The sequence below is a fragment of the Herpailurus yagouaroundi genome, unplaced genomic scaffold, assembly GCF_014898765.1.
Source record: "Herpailurus yagouaroundi ecotype Mexico unplaced genomic scaffold, PumYag 142, whole genome shotgun sequence".
NCBI lineage: Eukaryota > Metazoa > Chordata > Mammalia > Carnivora > Felidae > Herpailurus > Herpailurus yagouaroundi.
Window position 1 is genome coordinate 53,496,774 of NW_024412397.1, and position 18,345 is coordinate 53,515,118.

General features: G+C 36.6%; 1 protein-coding gene across 2 annotated transcripts in view; it reads right to left on the bottom strand.

Moving 5' to 3' along the window:
- Positions 1–18,345, bottom strand: part of METTL4 (methyltransferase 4, N6-adenosine) — a 58,458-nt gene that overhangs the window by 3,403 nt on the left and 36,710 nt on the right. For both annotated transcript variants that reach the window (XM_040479282.1, XM_040479283.1), the window contains exons 6-8: positions 7,598–7,772; positions 4,477–4,583; positions 3,992–4,083 (exon numbers count right to left, since the gene is read on the bottom strand). In XM_040479282.1, coding sequence (XP_040335216.1) covers positions 3,992–4,083; positions 4,477–4,583; positions 7,598–7,772 — 374 coding nt within the window. The remainder of the gene's footprint in view (positions 1–3,991; positions 4,084–4,476; positions 4,584–7,597; positions 7,773–18,345) is intronic.

Here is an 18,345-nt window from a genome sequence, read left to right on the forward strand (position 1 = left end):
TGGAGTTGACAAATACAGTACATAAAACCTAAACCCATTTACTACTTCCTACTTTCCCAAGGTAACACATTTCTGCATGTGTTTTTTTTTTCTGGTTGAGAAAACTAGAAAATCAAGGAGCAATGTTTTTAAAATGTTAACCACATTTCAAAACAAAGCAAAAGAAATGAGAGCAAATTAATGAAAATGTTTTCTTTTCTAATCTTAAGTATCAATTTAAAAGTAAACTCGAGGTCTTAGAAGTTCTAACCACAAGGAAAAATATTTTATAACTGTGTGTGGTAATGGATGTTAACTAGACTTGTGATCAGTGACTATTTCTCAATATATACATACACGAGACATTGTGTTGTATATCTGAAATTAATATTATATGTCAATTATATCTCTATTTTTAAAAAGTAAATTCCAATGTATAAATTTAAGTATGAATATGATATATACACATACTTAAGATAATTACATAACATTGGACATTAGTAAAACATGCTACTAACCACAGAAGAGGAAATAATCCGTACATAGCCAGTCATTCCTCTTTTGCTCTAGGAGCAAAGGGGCAGGGCCGTGGGGGGCAGGGGCGGAGAAGCAGCTCGAACACCTGTGCACAAAACCTCATCAAACTGTGTTTTACTCTTCAGACAGAAACTGTTAGTGAATAAAGTAGTAAAAGGGAGTAGAGATTCCTCTAAGGTAAAATATGAAAACCAATTTTGATTCAAATACTTTCATAATTTTCCCACCTTAAATCTTTAAATTTAATAAACATTTATAAGGTTATGTGATAAGTTATAGCTATTTATGACTTATATATGTATCTTTTAAAACATTTTTTATAGTTAGCAGTAGAAATCAATTAAAAATTTTTAAAAATCTTAGTGTTTCTAGAAGTAAAAGAAAATTTCATTTTACAAATTTGCACAAAACAGTTGAAGAACCTTTACATGTAAGTTCTAAGCATATATATAGGACATGTAGTATCCCAAATCCCAGAGTTATGATTTCAGAGTAAATTACAGTCAGAAATCTGAAAGTTGTTTTTTGGTGGCTTTAGTTTGTATGGCTCTGTACGTCTGTACGTGCACTTGCTAGACATAGTAACATGAATTCAAAAATACAGAATTACAAATACTTCTTGTCTACCACTACCTAACTAAAACATAAGGATTACATATATCAATTCATGTAGATTTTTCCCCCCCAAAAATCTTTCTTTTCAAAATGTTCCAAATCCTAAAAATATGTTTGTGCTGCTCTCTACTGGGAATATGGCAGAACTACACTTCATACACAGGCTATAAGACTAGTTTTTATTAGCATTAATAAAAGACTAATTTTTACTTACTATTTTAAAACCTTGCTTCTTAACACTAATACTTAGACATTATTTTATTCTATATAAAAGGAATTGATGAATATTTTAACTATAATTTTGGCATGAAAGTTTAGGTCTTAGCATTTAGATTTTTAAAAGTAAAAACATAAGCCCTGGGGCGCCTGGCTGGCTCAGTAGGAGCAGCATGCAACTCTCGATCTCAGGGTCATAAGTTCGAGCCCCATTCTGGGTGTAGAGATTACTTAAATAAATAAAAACTAAAAAAAAAAAAAAAAAAATCCCTAAGAAAAACACTAAATTATTCTTTGATACTTAACTGATAAAATTCAAATGAAAAGAATACAAGTTAGATTTCCTCCATCAAATATAACTGGTGCCAACCATTATTTTCTTCTCAAAGAACAGTACAATCTCACTTTTCATTTAAGTCACATATTTAATGCATTAAAGAGTCTACGATAGGGGCGCCTGGGTGGCGCAGTCGGTTAAGCATCTGACTTCAGCCAGGTCACGATCTCGCGGTCCGTGAGTTCGAGCCCCGCGTCAGGCTCTGGGCTGATGGCTCAGAGCCTGGAGCCTGTTTCCGATTCTGTGTCTCCCTCTCTCTCTGCCCCTCCCCCGTTCATGCTCTGTCTCTCTCTATCCCAAAAATAAATAAAAACGTTGAAAAAATTAAAAAAAAAAGAGTCTACAATAGTACACGGCTTAAAGACAATTACTCATTCAGCATTTCTCTAAGTCAAAGAATGGATCATCAGGTAAACATCTGAATATTTTTCAAATTAAGCAACACTACAACACTACAAGACTCTTCTGTATAAGCAATTTAAGATAAAAGAAATTCTAAGTGTTATCAATATAAATTACCTTGGGAATTTATATTCACTTTCCTATGTATTCTAGCTCTATCCCATATTCTACAAAGTAATATGATAGGTTGGGAACCTTATAGTTTTCCTGAGCAGCATCTTGAAAGTTTTTGGTTTTTTAAGTGAGGATCACAAAATCAATACAATAGATATTCCTAAAGAAAATTTTTAATAGATAACTCATATCAAATTTGGTGTCTCTCATGAACTTACAATTCTATTTTTTTAAACTATCACTTGAAAAATTTAGCATACACTAACCTTCCACTATATGCTACAGAATTTCAAATACATTATAATCAATCCTCACAACTCTAAAAGATTAAATACCATTAGTCTCTCTTTAAATGAGGACTTTCAGGTAGAACATGTTAGAGTAACATATAGTAGCAGAGTCAGGATTCAAACTCATGTTAGTCAATCTCCAAATCCAAACCTTTCCACTATTCCTTGGTGCTTAGTTTCGCTGAATGATGAACATTACACCAACGCATTAAGACTAGTAAGAACCGTAGCCTGCAGCAATTACCTTTCCGGAGGTTCAGAATAGCAACACTACCTCAACATAAAACTGAGTCTCTACCAAGTATCAAGGGGATTCTAACCATGTCTCTGACTGCTATTCTAAGCACCTGATTTCAGAACAAGCTAGGGACAGAGCCCTCATAGTAAAATAAAGCCACTAGTAGAACTACAGTCCTCAGATGCCCCATCAGTCTATCAAGGACAGTGGGGCAGTAACAACCAAGGGGAACCTAAATAAATGGTATTAAGGGGAAAAGCAGAGGTGAAATAAAATGAACCTATGCGGCGCATCAACAGTTCATAATCTTATTCAACAGTCTTTAGATGGAACCAGTCTCTGACCACCTTCTAACTACTTTCCAACCTTCTTACCAGGCACAACCTCTAGGACCAGCCAACACCTTTTTTTGTGGTTAGCTCCTTATTGCTGACCAACAATGAGCTCCCAGATTTGTCAGAATTATTCTACTGAGGTGTCAACCACCTGATCAACCTGGATCTGTGGGCCTCCTACACCTACCTCTCAGGGCTTCTATTTTGACTGTGACAATATGACTTTGGAGGGCCTGGGCACTTCTTCCACAAGTTGGCCAAGCATCTCTTGGAAGATGCAAAACCAGTGCAGCAGCTGTGCCATCTGCCAAAGCATGAAGAAACCCTCCCAGGATGAGTGAGGCAAAGCCCTCATTGCCATGGAAGTTGTCATGGCCCTGAAGAAGAACCTGAACCAGGCCCTTCTAGATATGCATGCTCTGGGCTCTGTGTACACAAATCCCCATCTCTGTAACTTCCCAGAGAGCCACTTCCACATGAGGAGGTAAAATTCATCAAGAAGTTGGGTAACCACCTAACTAACCTCCATAGGCTGGATGGCCGCCAGCTGGGCTGGGCAAGGCCAAGTATCTCTTTGAAAGGCTCACCCTCAAGCACAATTAGGAGCCTCTGGAGCCCAGCAGCCTTTGAGGGACCCCTCCACACCCCCTGATGTCAGAGCTTCTGCCTGCACTTCTCCCTGCAGCCACTAGGCAGCTCTTTAACCATCATGGAGCCCCCTCTCAAGTCATGGACCAAATGAAAACAATAAAGCTTTTGCAGCAAAATAAAAACAAAAAATACTATTCATAAATTCTTCTATAAAATTTTAGAGAACTAATAAAAATAAACATCTGATTTAATTTCCAAATGTCTACACCAAATACTAAATTTAATCCTTTTCTCAATTTGACAGAAGTCATAACAATTCTATTTTATAAAAACATACCAGCAAGCGGTGGCTTATGTGAGTGAAGAGTACAGGGCACACTGACAATTAACTTGTGATCTGGAATAGGAAGCACTTTTACATCTGCATTCCTAATTAAAACAAAACAACAATGTAAATTATACTTTAAAGGACAATTTTTCATATATAAGCCACAGTTGCCTTGATTTTTTTTTTACTTTTCAAATACTATCTGAATTTAAAAATAAATTCAAGAATAGAAAAAATAATCAAAATCAACAATTTAAGTATTGAGACATTAGTGATAATTTCCTTTTCTTCAATAATGGCAATTACACACTATATAAAACAAAGGATAATATAAAATTTCATGTGCCATACCATTCATACTTTTCTGGTCTGGGCCATTTTCAGATTTTCAAAAATGTAAAAATTTAAGGAAAATCAATGATCATTATGCCATTAATTTTATAAAATGTATAATTGTATACATTTATACAGTTTTGAAAAATCATCTTTCCTACCTTAATGGTACAGCAGTTTTTTCTCGAACTCTCCCCAGTACAAGACCTTCATAAGGCTTTTTGTGTGGAGAATCTAATGGGAACACAAACTCTCCTGAATTGGTGATCTGATAGGAGGAGTCAAAAAAACAAAACAAAATTAAACCATACATCTGTAAATACCCAGGAAAGAGTCTGGCTTTTTATCTATCACTATACAATTTCCACCAAAGAAAAAATTATTAAACCTCTAGGCTAGTGTTAATAAAAATATAATGTAAACCACAAATACAAACCGCATTTGTAATTTAAATTTTCTACTAGCAACATTAAAAACGTGAGAAGTTGGGGCGCCTAGGTGGCTCAATCGGTTGTGTCCGGCTTTTGATTTCAGCTCAGGTCATGATCTCATGGTTCATGAGTTCAAGCCCCACTTCAGCTCTGAACTGACAGCGCTGAGCGTGCTTGAGATTCTCTCTCCCTCCCTCTCTCTCTGCCCCTCCCTAGTGCGCACATGCACACACTCTATCAAAATAAATAAACATTAAAAAAAAAGTTGGAAGCATGTGGTAAAAATAATTTTAATTACATATTTAGCTTAATTTCACATATCCAAAATATTATTTTAATATGTAATCAATTCAAAAAGTTACTGAGGTATATCACATTTTTTCTTTCATACTGCCTTTGAAATCCAATGTACATTTTACACTTAGCATCAATTCAATTTTGAACAGCCATAATTCACGTGCTGAAGAGCCACATATGGTTAGTGACTATCACATTAGACAGAGCAACTATAAGGGACTAAAATATTTTAAATATCACTTTACACATAAAAATCTACTTTTCATTAAAATTTATTCCTGGAAGCCATGTCATCATTAATTCATTTATTCACTCAAATAACATTTACTGATTACTGATAATATAAATAAGTAGATTACAATAAAGTATATTCCTTCATAGAAAATAGTGTCATAAACATTGTCAGAGCGAGAATTAGTAATAAAACAACTCAGGGATTGATAAAATAGACAATACTTAGTCTAATCCCTTGGCATTATAAATCCAGAAATTCAATTTTACCATTTCACCTGGAGTTATTATACTCTCAAAGACTCACTTAAGCTAATCAAACTGAAAACACTATTTATAATAACAATATCTATTTATTAACCATTGAAATACATATTTTCACTATCAGAATATTCATATCTATTATCTATGGAACACTTTACTCAACATCAAGATACCTAAAAAGCCAAATCGGTAAAGTCCTTTTATCACCTCTAGGACCCATAAGAGATAGATCTCTTTCACATAGTGCTGTACAAATACAGACAAGTTCTTATTCTTTGGATATCTTCTATATTCCATGCAAATTACTCCTTCTGTTATAACAGTACATATAGTTACCTAATAGTGTTTCATATCACTTACTGCAATTTTGTCTTAAACTCTAGGCTTATCATATCATCTCTCAGAACTGATTACTACTACAAATAAATAATCTTAGCTTTTATGTGCTAACATTTTATTGGTTTTGATTTCAGAAGGTACCTTTTCCCTGACTTTGGCCCCAGTTTCTGACAATAAAAAACCTGTAATAATGTACAAGGTAGAATGGGTTTTATATTCCTGTCAATGTCCACATCAACCAAATCAACCAAAGCTTAGCCCAGGGTACAACATGAAAGCACAGATACAACTATTAATGTTTTTTTTCCAAGTCCATTAAAATAGGTGCAAATAAACAATATACACAGCTTTTAGAAGATATACCAGAAGAGCCTTTAGTGGCTCAGTTGGTCAAGGGTCCCAACTCTTGATCTTGGCTCAGGTCATGATCTCACGGTTCGTGGGATCAAGCCCCATGTCAGGCTCTGCACTGACAGCACAGAGCCTGCTTGGGATTCTCTTTCTCCCTCTCTGCCCCTCTCCTACTCATGCTCTCTCTCTCTCTCAAAATAAATAAATAAACTTTAAAAAATAAAAGAAGATATACCAGTAGACTACAAAATACATAGGAAGAACATAAACATAGAACTCTCCTGTCTAAAATGAATATATCAGCTATATAAATATTAAACATTCAATTGACAAGTTGGCTTATCTTTTTAAAATATAGGAGTGCTTTTGCAGGATTCATCTAAGTAGACAATAATCTTTAAAAAGATGTCCAACGGGCTCTGAACTGATGCCTTATTTTTCTGTATTTTTTTATTTTTACAGCAAGCAGAGATATTAAAGACCAGTCAACCAATCCAAGAGTTGGAATCATTTCTTTCAAAAATAGGCATAGCAGCACATAGGCACTGAGGACCTATGTTAAAATTCAAAGTATGTAAGGTTCTTGGTTCTTTCCACCTCTTCCATGCTGAGTTACTTGGGTATTCTCTCTCCCATCCCCAGCAACAAAAGAAAAAAGAAAAAGAAAAAAAAAAAAAGAAGGAAAGAAGTTGCAAACGGTGACTGAAATTGTGGATGTGAAAAGAGGAAGAAAATGAAGGGTAAGACTATTTCTATGTTTAGTGCTAAACAGATTTTCCAAAGTTTTTGTTTGTTGTTTTTAAACTACAGACATCAGAGCTTTTTAAAATGTCATCCTGAGGGGCGCCTGGGTGGCGCAGTCGGTTAAGCGTCCGACTTCAGCCAGGTCACGATCTCACGGTCTGTGAGTTCGAGCCCCGCGTCAGGCTCTGGGCTGATGGCTCAGAGCCTGGAGCCTGTTTCCGATTCTGTGTCTCCCTCTCTCTCTGCCCCTCCCCCGTTCATGCTCTGTCTCTCTCTGTCCCAAAAATAAATAAACGTTGAAAAAAAAAAAAATTTTTAAAAAATAAAAAATAAAATGTCATCCTGATATCTCCCTGAGTGACTTCCTAAGGCCAGCACGTTGGGACTCTACTATAAAAAGACACAGAACAAATAAGCAAAAAGCCTCCGAGAATAAGAAAATAAAAGTATTTAGTAAAAAAAAAAAAAAAAAAAAAAAAGTATCAAAGTAAAAGTTTTAATTAGACCGTGTTAAAGGAGTAGAGCAGTAACATGCTAAGCATTAAAAATTACATGCTACATTTATGTGTAAGTTATGTGACTTACATGGCACGCTATATAATAATAAGTTAATTTCTGAACTTACTTTTACCCAGTGCCATTCAGCGACTACCTCAACAGACCAAGAAGGATAAAGTTCTTCCTTTACAAAACGCAGGTGCTTCTGTCTATTGGTCACCCAAGTAATAACAAGGCAGTTTGGAGCAGCCAGTTTAGGGATAAGTATCTCCTTTATTTGCAGTGGTGATAAATAACTGTACCTACAAATAAACAGAAAAAAAAATATTAGCAAAATTCACTGCAAAAAGGAAGAATAAGCAGAGAAAAGACCCATATAATACTGACTCCACAAACACAGAGCTCTTATAGCAGGTTATTTATATAACTAAATATGAGGCCACAGTGACACCCAGTGGACATACTATTACATGCAAATTGGAATTAACCCATTTTCATTTTTAACAGTGAAAAATTGCCAGGCTGTATTTATCATTTTTAACTGTATTACATTTCAGTAATTTCACTAATATGCTTTTCTCCCATTCAAAATTAAACAAACATCATTGCTTGTTTTTCCTAATCCTACAATATACAGGGACCCTATCACAGTGAGTCTTGAAACCACCAACCCTCAGTCTATCATCCTGCTTCTTTTTTATTCCCAATCAATTCTACTGGGCTCTCTGAAACCTTCATACTTTCATTTTTTAAATATTCTATATAGTCTTGCACCTCTGAATCATTAACAGTACAAACTTTGATTTCTCTTGCTAAAACTACTTGCTCTATAATATCCAATTTAAAGAATGTGGCCCTTTCTCTAACACTCAATACACACCAGAAAGAGAGAAGGGTCAATATTCTCCTAGCTCTCTTATTGCTGCTTCTAGGCTATACTCCTCCATCTGCATAAAATCCACTTCTCCTTGAGGGACATGCCATCCAGCTATGCTAGACTGTAATGTTCTATCAAACCCATTTCTTCCGCACTCCCCATAATCGATGAAGCCTTAAGCTCTAAGAACCTTCTCCCTTACCAACACAAATCTTGCCATTATCCTGGGCAATTTCAAGACACAATTTATATAATGTGCACACCTTGCCTAATCTTCCCGTAAACAAACACAATTACATTCATCTCAATATTCCATTCCCAGTGACCCCAACCTGGACCTTGGCATCACTCATACTTAATTCCATCTCAAACTAAACACCAATCTCTGGCAGTAAATACCTATATCTTACCTATTCTTTAACCTTACCAAAGCATCCCATGACCCATCCCTCTACTTTTACTGAGTCTATCATTTCTTCCTGACCACATGCTCCTCTTCTCCACAGACTAGCAATCATCAATCATTTCACTGTCCTCTCATTAGCACCCTAAATTCCCATCCCCTCTTTATCCTTCACCCCACAGCTCCTTCAAACCTCCAATCTTCAAATCAACTTCCACACAATTCACTTCTATTTCTTCATATGGGGAAAATCTGATGGTGAAAAACGCAGAAGTGAAGAATTGGCTCAATTAAACCCATTCTGAGGCTCTCAAAACTACTAAAACTACTAATCAATTCTTTTATTTATTCTTGGTCAACTACAAACCCTCATCTCTTTTCAAATCTCTTGCCCAAATTCACTATTAGCAGATGAAGTTAACTGATATTATCAGTAAAAATAAAAGCCAACAGACTCCTTCAATTTCCTAACCCTCTCTTCTTATATACCTTCACTTATTTCTATACATTTCCTCTTAAATGAAATGGTATGGCTTCACCTATTTAAAGCTTATCAGTCCAGCTGTGTTCTCTTATTCCCATTTTCTACTATCTTATAATGCTAATTATTCCTCTCCTTTGTATTTCAACCTCACTAGTAGTTCCTTACCATCAACCTCAATATTAAAGGAAGAAAAGAAGAGAGAAAGAGGGGAAGGAGGTAGTGGAAGAGAAAAAAGACAATTCCCTCAATTCAGTCTTCTAATGTCTACACCTAACCTAAGGACTAGTATGCATTTAGTCTTTCTACTTTCTTTTATGTTATTCCTCAATGGACTATAATAGGCTTCTACTATTATACCTGTTCTAGAAAAAGTAAATGACATCCTAAAGGCCAAATGCAATCAATATTGGAATCCAACTCTCATACACAGCAACTGTATGATATAAGGAAGTGATCAATAAGTATTTTCTTAAACAAATAAGTAAAATAATTCAGATCTCCTGCACCCAAGTTTTCTGCCATCCAGACCAGTGCTCTTCCAGTAGGCTAGCATTTCATATAATCAAAGTGATAATTTAAAAAAAAAAACTAAGGGCAGCCTAGGTGGCCCAGTCATTAAGCATCTGACTTTGGCTCAGATCATGATCTCACACACAGTTTGTGAGCTCGAGCCCCGCTTTGGGTGAGCCCCACTTCTCCCTCTCTCTCTCTCTCTCCCTCTCTGTCTCTCTCTCTCTCTCTCACTCTCCCTCTACCTCTCCTGGAATTCTTTCTCTCTGCCCCTTGCTCTTTCAAAAAAAATTTTTTTAATTAATTTAAAAAATTAAAAGCTTGGGGCTCTTGGGTGGCTCAGTCAGTTGAGCATCCGATTTCGGCTCAGGTCATGGTCTCACAGTTCATGAGTTCAGGCCCCGCATCGGGCTCTGCGCTAACAAACAGCTCAGAGCCTGGAGCCTCCTTCGGATTCTGTGTGTGTGTGTGTCTCTCTCTCCCCCTCCCCTGCTCATGCTCTGCCGCTATATCTCAAAAATAAATAAATGTTAAAAAAAAATTTTTTTTTTTAATTAAAAACTAAGTTTGCCACAGTGTGAAAAACATCAAGTCAAAAATTTGAAGTCTGATGTTCCCAATAACTACAGATTCTTTGACTGTCTTAATTTTATTTAATTGGGTTTATTTGCCAGGGGTAGTGGAGAATGAAATATTCCATTTATTAGTGTTATTCTCCTAGAAGTTATTCAACAAATTCTAAAATATGCATCTTTATCACCAAGGTAGTATTCTAGGCAAAAAATGTTTCACCTGAATCTAATCATGAAAAAATAATCAGACAAATCCAAATGGTAGGAAATCTACAGAAAAGTGGCATGGGATCTTAAAAAAGAGTCAATAACCTGAAAAAAAAACAAAAAAAGCCAGGAGATGGTTGTGCAGTAAAGGAATAAAAAAAAATAAAGACCAAACGTAATGTATGATCCTCGATTAGAGCTTAAATCTGAAAACCAAAAAGAAAAATATAGCCATAAATAATAGTTTGAGAAGAGATAAATATATATATATATATATATATATATATTAGTATTTAATGTATATTTGATACTATTATATTTGACAATATTAAACTTTATTGGGAGTAATACTGGTATTATAGTTATGTAGGAGAATATACTTGTTTTTAGGAGACACATGCAAAAGAATTTGTGGGTGAAAGCATGATGTCTGCAACATCAGATAAAAAAGCAGACAGATGGAGAGAGAGAAAATACACACAAATGTGGTACAATATTAATAACTGATGAATCTAGAAGAAAGGTAATTTGACATTCATGTACTATTCTTTCAAATTTTCTCAAAATTTGGAATTTTTTAAATCAAAAGTTAAGCGAAAGAAGCAATACAATAAACATTACAAAAAGATCATAAAGACACACCTATAAGCTAAATGGGAGAAAAAAAACAAAAAAATGTCAAAATATGCTGTGTAAAACCATTACAAAATATTATAAAAGGAATAAATCTATTTTTCTGATTTATAAAAGCTGCCCCCCAAAATGCAGGACTTGTTTACTTTTTTAAAGTTTACTTTTTTAAAGTTTTACTTTTCTAAAACTTCTAAAAAGGATAAGAATAACCTAAAAAACTATCAATTTTCATTAAAGTAAAAAGCAAATGAAATTTAGACTGAATATTTTTTTTTAAATGTTAACATTTATTTATTTTTGAATGAGACAGAGACAGAGTGCAAGCTGAGGAGGGGCAGAGAGAGAGGGAGACACAGAAACTGAAGCAGGCTCCAGATGTGGGACTAGACTCACAGACTGCGAGATCATGACCTGAGCCGAAGTCAGCCGCTTAACCAACTGTGTAGCCCAGATGTCCCTAAACTGAATATTTTAAAAAGTAATTCTTAGAGCATCTGACTTCAGCTCAGGTCATGATCTCACAGTTTGTAGGGTCAGCCCCGTGTCGGGCTCTGTGCTGATAGCTCAGAGCCTAGAGCCTGCTTTGGATTCTGTGTCTCCCTCTCTCTCTGCCCCTCTCCTGCTCGCACTCTGTCCCTCTCTGTCTCTCAAAAATGAATAAACATTAAAAAAAAAATTTTGTTTAAGTAATTCTTAGAGAAAACTGGAATACATTACCAAAGAATATCATAAAATTGGACTCTTTGATTCCTTTCAATTTAACACTTAACTCTAATAATGAGAAGCAATTGGGAACAGTCTTTTCAACAAATGATGCTGGGACAACTGGATATCCAAATGCAAAAGAATAAAATTGTGATTTTATCTGATTTCATATATAAAATTAAACTCAAAATGGGTCAAAGCCCTAAATATGAGAGCTGAAACTCTTAGAAAACAGGTGTACATCATTGTGACCGTGATTAAGGCACTGGTTTCTTTTTTTTTTTTTTTTTTTTTTTTTTTTGAGAGAGCGAGCAGGCACAAGTGAGTGAGGGGCAGAGAAAGAAATAGAGAAGTGGGGCTCACCCAGAGCTCGTGTTTTACCCAAAGCAGGGCTCGTGCTCTCACCAAGCAGGGCACAAGCTCACCTGAAGCAGGGCTCGATGTGGGACTCAAACTCATGAACTATGAGTCAAATGCTTAACGACTGAGCCACCCAGGTGCCCTAAAGGCAATGGTTTCTTAAACACAATACCAAATGCACAAGCAACAAAGGTTAAGTTTGACTTCCACAAAATGTAAAACTTTGTGCTTTGAAAACAGTAGAAATTAAGTGAAAAGGCAACATGGCAAATAGGAGAAAATACTTACAAATCATACAAGGTAAGGGCCTAGAATCCAGCATATATAAAGAACTCTTAGAAATCAACAAAAGACAAATAACTTTAAAATGTGCAAAGGATCTGAACAGTCAATTCTCCAAAGAATATATACAGATGATCAATAAGGACATGAAAAGATGCTCAATATCATTAGTCATTAGAGAAATGCAAATCAAAACCACAAGACATCACTTTATGCCCATCAGGATGGCTGTAATTTAAAACAAACATCAACAATAAAAACAGAAAATAAGGGTCACTAAGAATGTAGAGAAACTGGAACCCTCATACACTGCTGGTAGGAATGGAAAATGGAAAATGACACATACAATGTGAAAAATAGTTCAGGGGCTCCTGGGTGGCTCAGTCGGTTGAGTGTCTGACTTCGGCTCAGGTGATGATCTCACGGCTCATGAGTTCGAGCCCTGCGTTGGGCTCTGTGCTGACAACTCAGAGCTGGAGCCTGCTTCTGATTCTGTGTCTCCCTCTCTCTCTGCCCCTAACCCACTCACATTCTGTCTCTGTCTCTCTCAAAAATCAATAAACATTAAAAAAAAAGAAAAGAAAAGAAAAATAGTTCAGTGGTTCCTCACGAGCTAAAGGTAGAATCACCATATGATGCAGCAACTCTATTCCTAGGTAAATACCCAAGATAATTGAAAACATGTTGCCTGGAATTAGTCAACTACAATGCCTGAAGGAACAGGCCTTAAGACTGCCTCTCTTCTACAACTAACTAGTTTGGGCAGTTTCTAAAACCACTCTGAAGTTCAATAATTTGTCAAAATGACTCATAGAACTTACTGAAAGCTATTATAATCATGATTACAATTTGTTATAGAAAACGATTTACTACAGTTTTTCATGTAAAGGTTATTATGCTTTATTACAGATTAAAATCAGGCAAAGGAAGAAATTCAGAGCAGAGCAGGGTTGGGGGGGTGGGGGGTGGGCGCTTCCAAACACAAAGCCTACAATGATCCTTTCCCATAAAGTCAGAATGCATTACCCTCCTGGCATCAATGTGTGATAATGCACACAGAGTATTAATAACCAGGGACGTTCACCCCAGCTTCAGTGTCCAGAGTTTTAACTGGAGATGCATTACATACGCATGACAGAGTGACTAATTGCCCAGGTGGTTGAACTCAGTCTCCAGGTCAACTAATACCATTGGGACTCAAAGCTCCTACCTTAAATGACACCAGACTGTCTCTAGTGTAGACAGTCCCTACCCTAAAACTGTTTATGTAACCAGTCTCCCAACTTCCCCACCCCCCAACTCAAGCACACTAAAATAAAAATAATCCTATCAGGTATAATATAGATTACCTCCCAGAAGCTGAAGACAAAGGTCAAACTTCTGTTTGGGCAAGGCCAAATTCTTCAATACACGTGTTCATGGAAAAGCTTATATACAAATGCTTATAGCACCATTACAGCCAAAAGCTGGAAATCATGCAAACATCACCAACTGCTGAACCTATAATATATTAAGGTATGTATGTATGTATGTATGTATGTATGTGTATATATATATATATCTACCTACCTCGATATATATGGATATATATGGAAGTATAGATATATCCATTCAATGGAATATTGTGCAGCCATTAAAAAGAATGAAATACTGATATATGCTAAAACATGGATGAAACATGAAAACAAATATCAAATGAAGCAAGCCAGACACAAAGGCCACATGTTATATGATTTCATTTACATGTAATGTCCCAAAAGGTAGGTTCATAGAGACAGAAGGAAGATTAATGGCTGCCAGTGTATGGGCAAAAAGGGGAACTGAGAAGAACAAGGATTCTTTTGGGAGTGATGGAAATATTCCAGAATAATATAAGGTAATAGTTGGACAACACTATAAATGAATTAAACCACTAAACTGTACACTTTAAAGTGGAGAAAATGGTTAATTTTATCTCAGTTTTTAAAAACCTATATTAGCACCCTTCTCTCAAAGAGCACACAATCTAATGTTTATAATATAATAACAAAAGAAAAAAGAGATCACTCACCCTTGTAACTAAAATACAGAACAGACTGAAAGCATTAAAACTTGCTAAGAGGGTCCAACATAGCAACATAAGACTCTGAACTCACCTCCTCCCACATGCTAAATCTAGGCCTATATAGAGACAATTCCTCTGGAAGAAGACAGGGCTGATTACACAGCTTCTACACAACAAATGGTAAAGGGACCAATAGGAAAAAGTAGGAGAAATATGGATAAAACAGGAACCCCACTCCTGACTAGGTGACCTAGAGGAGAGAAGGGTATTGATGAGAGGCCAGCACACTGACTCACCTGCTCTCAGGCATAGCAGTTTAAAAGGCAAATAGACTGTAAATGAAGGAAACACATTTACTCACACCAGAGCATTGAATAAATAGGTATAAAACCACTGGAACTCTCACTGGGGTTAAGAGGCATTTTTACATTCTACATCCACCTTCATACCATAAATAAGACCAGGGTCCAGGTACTCTACCAACTTGCTAGGGCCACCCCAGCACACTCTAGACCTCTGGCCCACACCAGCTCCAGCTATCCCTCAAAGACAGCCCCCACACAGTACACAGGTCCCTAGCCATGTCAGCCCTAGCTCCAGCCATCCTGCCAAGTCAGCCCTGACATAACACCCTCCAGAACCCAATGGGCCTATGCCAAATCCAGCCATTCCACAAAGGCAGCCCAGCATAGCACATCCACATAGGACATACCCAGCCTACACCCACTCCAGCTCCACCATTTCCACAGAGGTAGCCACAGCACATGTCCCAGGACCTCCAAGCCATGCCCACTCCAGCTCTAGCCAGCCTGCCAAAGTCATCAGGCACACTGCCTACACAGCAGGCAGTCCTACACAAGGCCACTCCTTCAATACCAAGAAAGTTAGCTCTTTTAGCTAATTCATACAAACACACACAGAAAGTCAAACAAAATGAGACAGAGAAATACATTCCAAACACCAGAAAAAAAGAAAAACCTAAAGAAAAGAAGATAAGTAATTTACCTGATAAAGAGTTCAAAGTAATGGTCATAAAGATGCTCACCAAATACAGGAGAAAAATGGAAGAACACAGTGAGAACTTCAACAAAGAGAAAGAAAATATTAAAAAAGAACCAATCAGAGCTGAGGAATAACTGAAATGAAAAATACACTAAAAAGAACCAAAAGCAAATTACATAAGAGAGAAGGATGAATCAGCAATCTGGAAGAGAGAACAGTTGAAATTATACAGTGAGAATGGCAAAGAAGATTTTTTTTAAGGAGGATAGTTTTAAGGGCCCTCTGGAACAACAAGCATAAAACATTCTCATTATATGGGTCCCAGAAGGAAAAGAGAGAGGAAAACTGCCAGAAAATTTGAAGAAATAATGCCTGAAAACTTCCCTAACTTGGGAAAGGAAATACATACCAAATGCAGAAAGCATAAAGAGCCCCTAATAAAATGGGCCCAAAGAGCTCCAACAAGACATATTATAAATAATAAAATAGCAAAAGTTAATGAGAGAATGTTGAAAGCAGCAATAAAAAAACCAATAGTAATAAATGAGGAAAACTACATAAGATGATCAGCTCATTTTTACTTTAGAGAGCGAAAGAGAGAGAGAGCACACACACAAGCTGGGGAGAGGGACTGAGAGAAAGAGAGAATCTCGAGCAGGCTCCATGCTCTGTACAGAGCCTGATGCAGGGATAGATCCCATGGCCCTGGGATCACGACCTGAGCAAAAATCAAGAATCAGACACTACACTAAACCAAATGAACCACCCAGGCACCCTGATCAGCTTATTTTTCAGCAAAAACTTTGCAAGCCAGAGGGAGTACCAGGATATATTTAAAGTGCTGAAAAGGTAAAACTTACAACCAAAAATACCCAGCAAGGCTGTCATTCAGAATTGAAAGAGAGATAAAGGGTTTCCCAGACAAGCAAAAACTAAAGGAATTCATACTAAACCAGCCTTACAAGAAATGTTAAAGATCTTCTTCAAGCAGAAAATAAAGTACCATGACTAAAAATAGGGAAATATATGAAAGAAAAAAATCTCACTCATAAAGGCAAAAACTATAGTAAAGGCAGCAGTAGATGAACCAATTAAAAAGCTAGTATTAGGATAAAGACAAAAAAAGTAAACTTGGGCACCTGGGTGGCTCAGTCGATTAAGCATCCGATTAAGCATCTGATTTTGGCTCAGGTCATGATCTCACAGTTCGTGAGTTTGAGCCCTGCATAGGGCTCTCTGCTGTCAGTGCAAACCCTGCTTCAGATCCTCTTTCTCACTCTCTCTCTGCCCCTCCCCAACTTGCACATGCGCACGTATGCACACATACTCTCCTTCTCTCAAAAATAAACATTTTTTAAAAACTTAAACTCAACTATAGCTACAATAAGTAGTTAAGGGATACAAAATTTAAAAAGATGTAAAATATGATGTCAAAAACAGAAACAACAGATATACAAAACATAAAGACAAAAGAACCCAAACATAACTCTAAAGAAAACCATAAAATCACAAGGGAAGAGACCAAAGGAAGGACAAAGAAACACAGAAGAACTACAAAAACAACCAAAAAACAATTAAGATGTCAGTAATTACATACCAATCAATAATTACTTTAAATAAAATGGACTAAAATGTTCCAGTCAAAAGACATAGGGAAGCTTAATGGCTAAAAAAAATAAGATCCATCTATATGCTGCCTGGAAGAAACTCACTTCACATCTAAAGTCACATATAGACTAAAAACATAAAGTGATGGAAAAAGGTACTCCATGCAAATAAAAACAAAATGAAGGCTGAAGTACCAATACGCATATCAGACAAAATAAACTTTACAACAAAAGATAAAGAAGAGCATTACATAATGACAAAGGAGCCAATCCAAGAAGATGATACAACAGTTACAAATATTTATGAGCCCAACATAGTACCATCTAAATATTTAAAGCAAGTATTAAAAGACCTAAAGGGGGGCGCCTGGGTGGCACAGTCGGTTAAGCATCCGACTTCAGCCAGGTCACGATCTCGCGCTCCGTGAGTTCGAGCCCCGCGTCAGGCTCTGGGCTGATGGCTCAGAGCCTGGAGCCTGTTTCCGATTCTGTGTCTCCCTCTCTCTCTGCCCCTCCCCCGTTCATGCTCTGTCTCTCTCTGTCCCAAAAATAAATAAAAACGTTGAAAAAAAAAATTAAAAAAAAAAAGACCTAAAGGAAGAAATTGACGTTAATACAATAATAATAGGGGACTTCAATACCCCACTTACATCAATGGATACATCATCCAGATAGAAAATCAATAAGGAAATATTGTCCTTAAACAACACACTACACCAGATGGATGTAATAAATATATACAGCACAATTCACCCCAAAACTGCAGAATGCACATTTTTTTTTAATGGCACATGGAACATTCTTTAGGACAGGTCATGTGGTAGGCCACAAAACAAGTCTCAATAAGTTTAAAAAGACATGGAGCATCTTTTCCAACCACAATAGTATGAAACTAGAAATCATTTATAAGACGAAAACTAAAAAAAAACCATAAACATGTGGAGACTAAAAACTGTTACTGAACAACCAATGAGTAAACAAAGAAATCAAAGAGGAAATCAAAAAATACTTTGAGACAAATGAAAATAGAAACACACAGGGTGCCTGGGTGGCTTAGTTAAGTGTCCAACTCTTGATTTCAGCTCAGGTCATGATCTCAGGGTCATGGAATTGAGCCCGTCTGCTTAAGATTCTCTTTCTCTCCCTCGGGGGGGGGGGGGGGGGGGGGGGGGGGGGGGGGGGGGGGGGG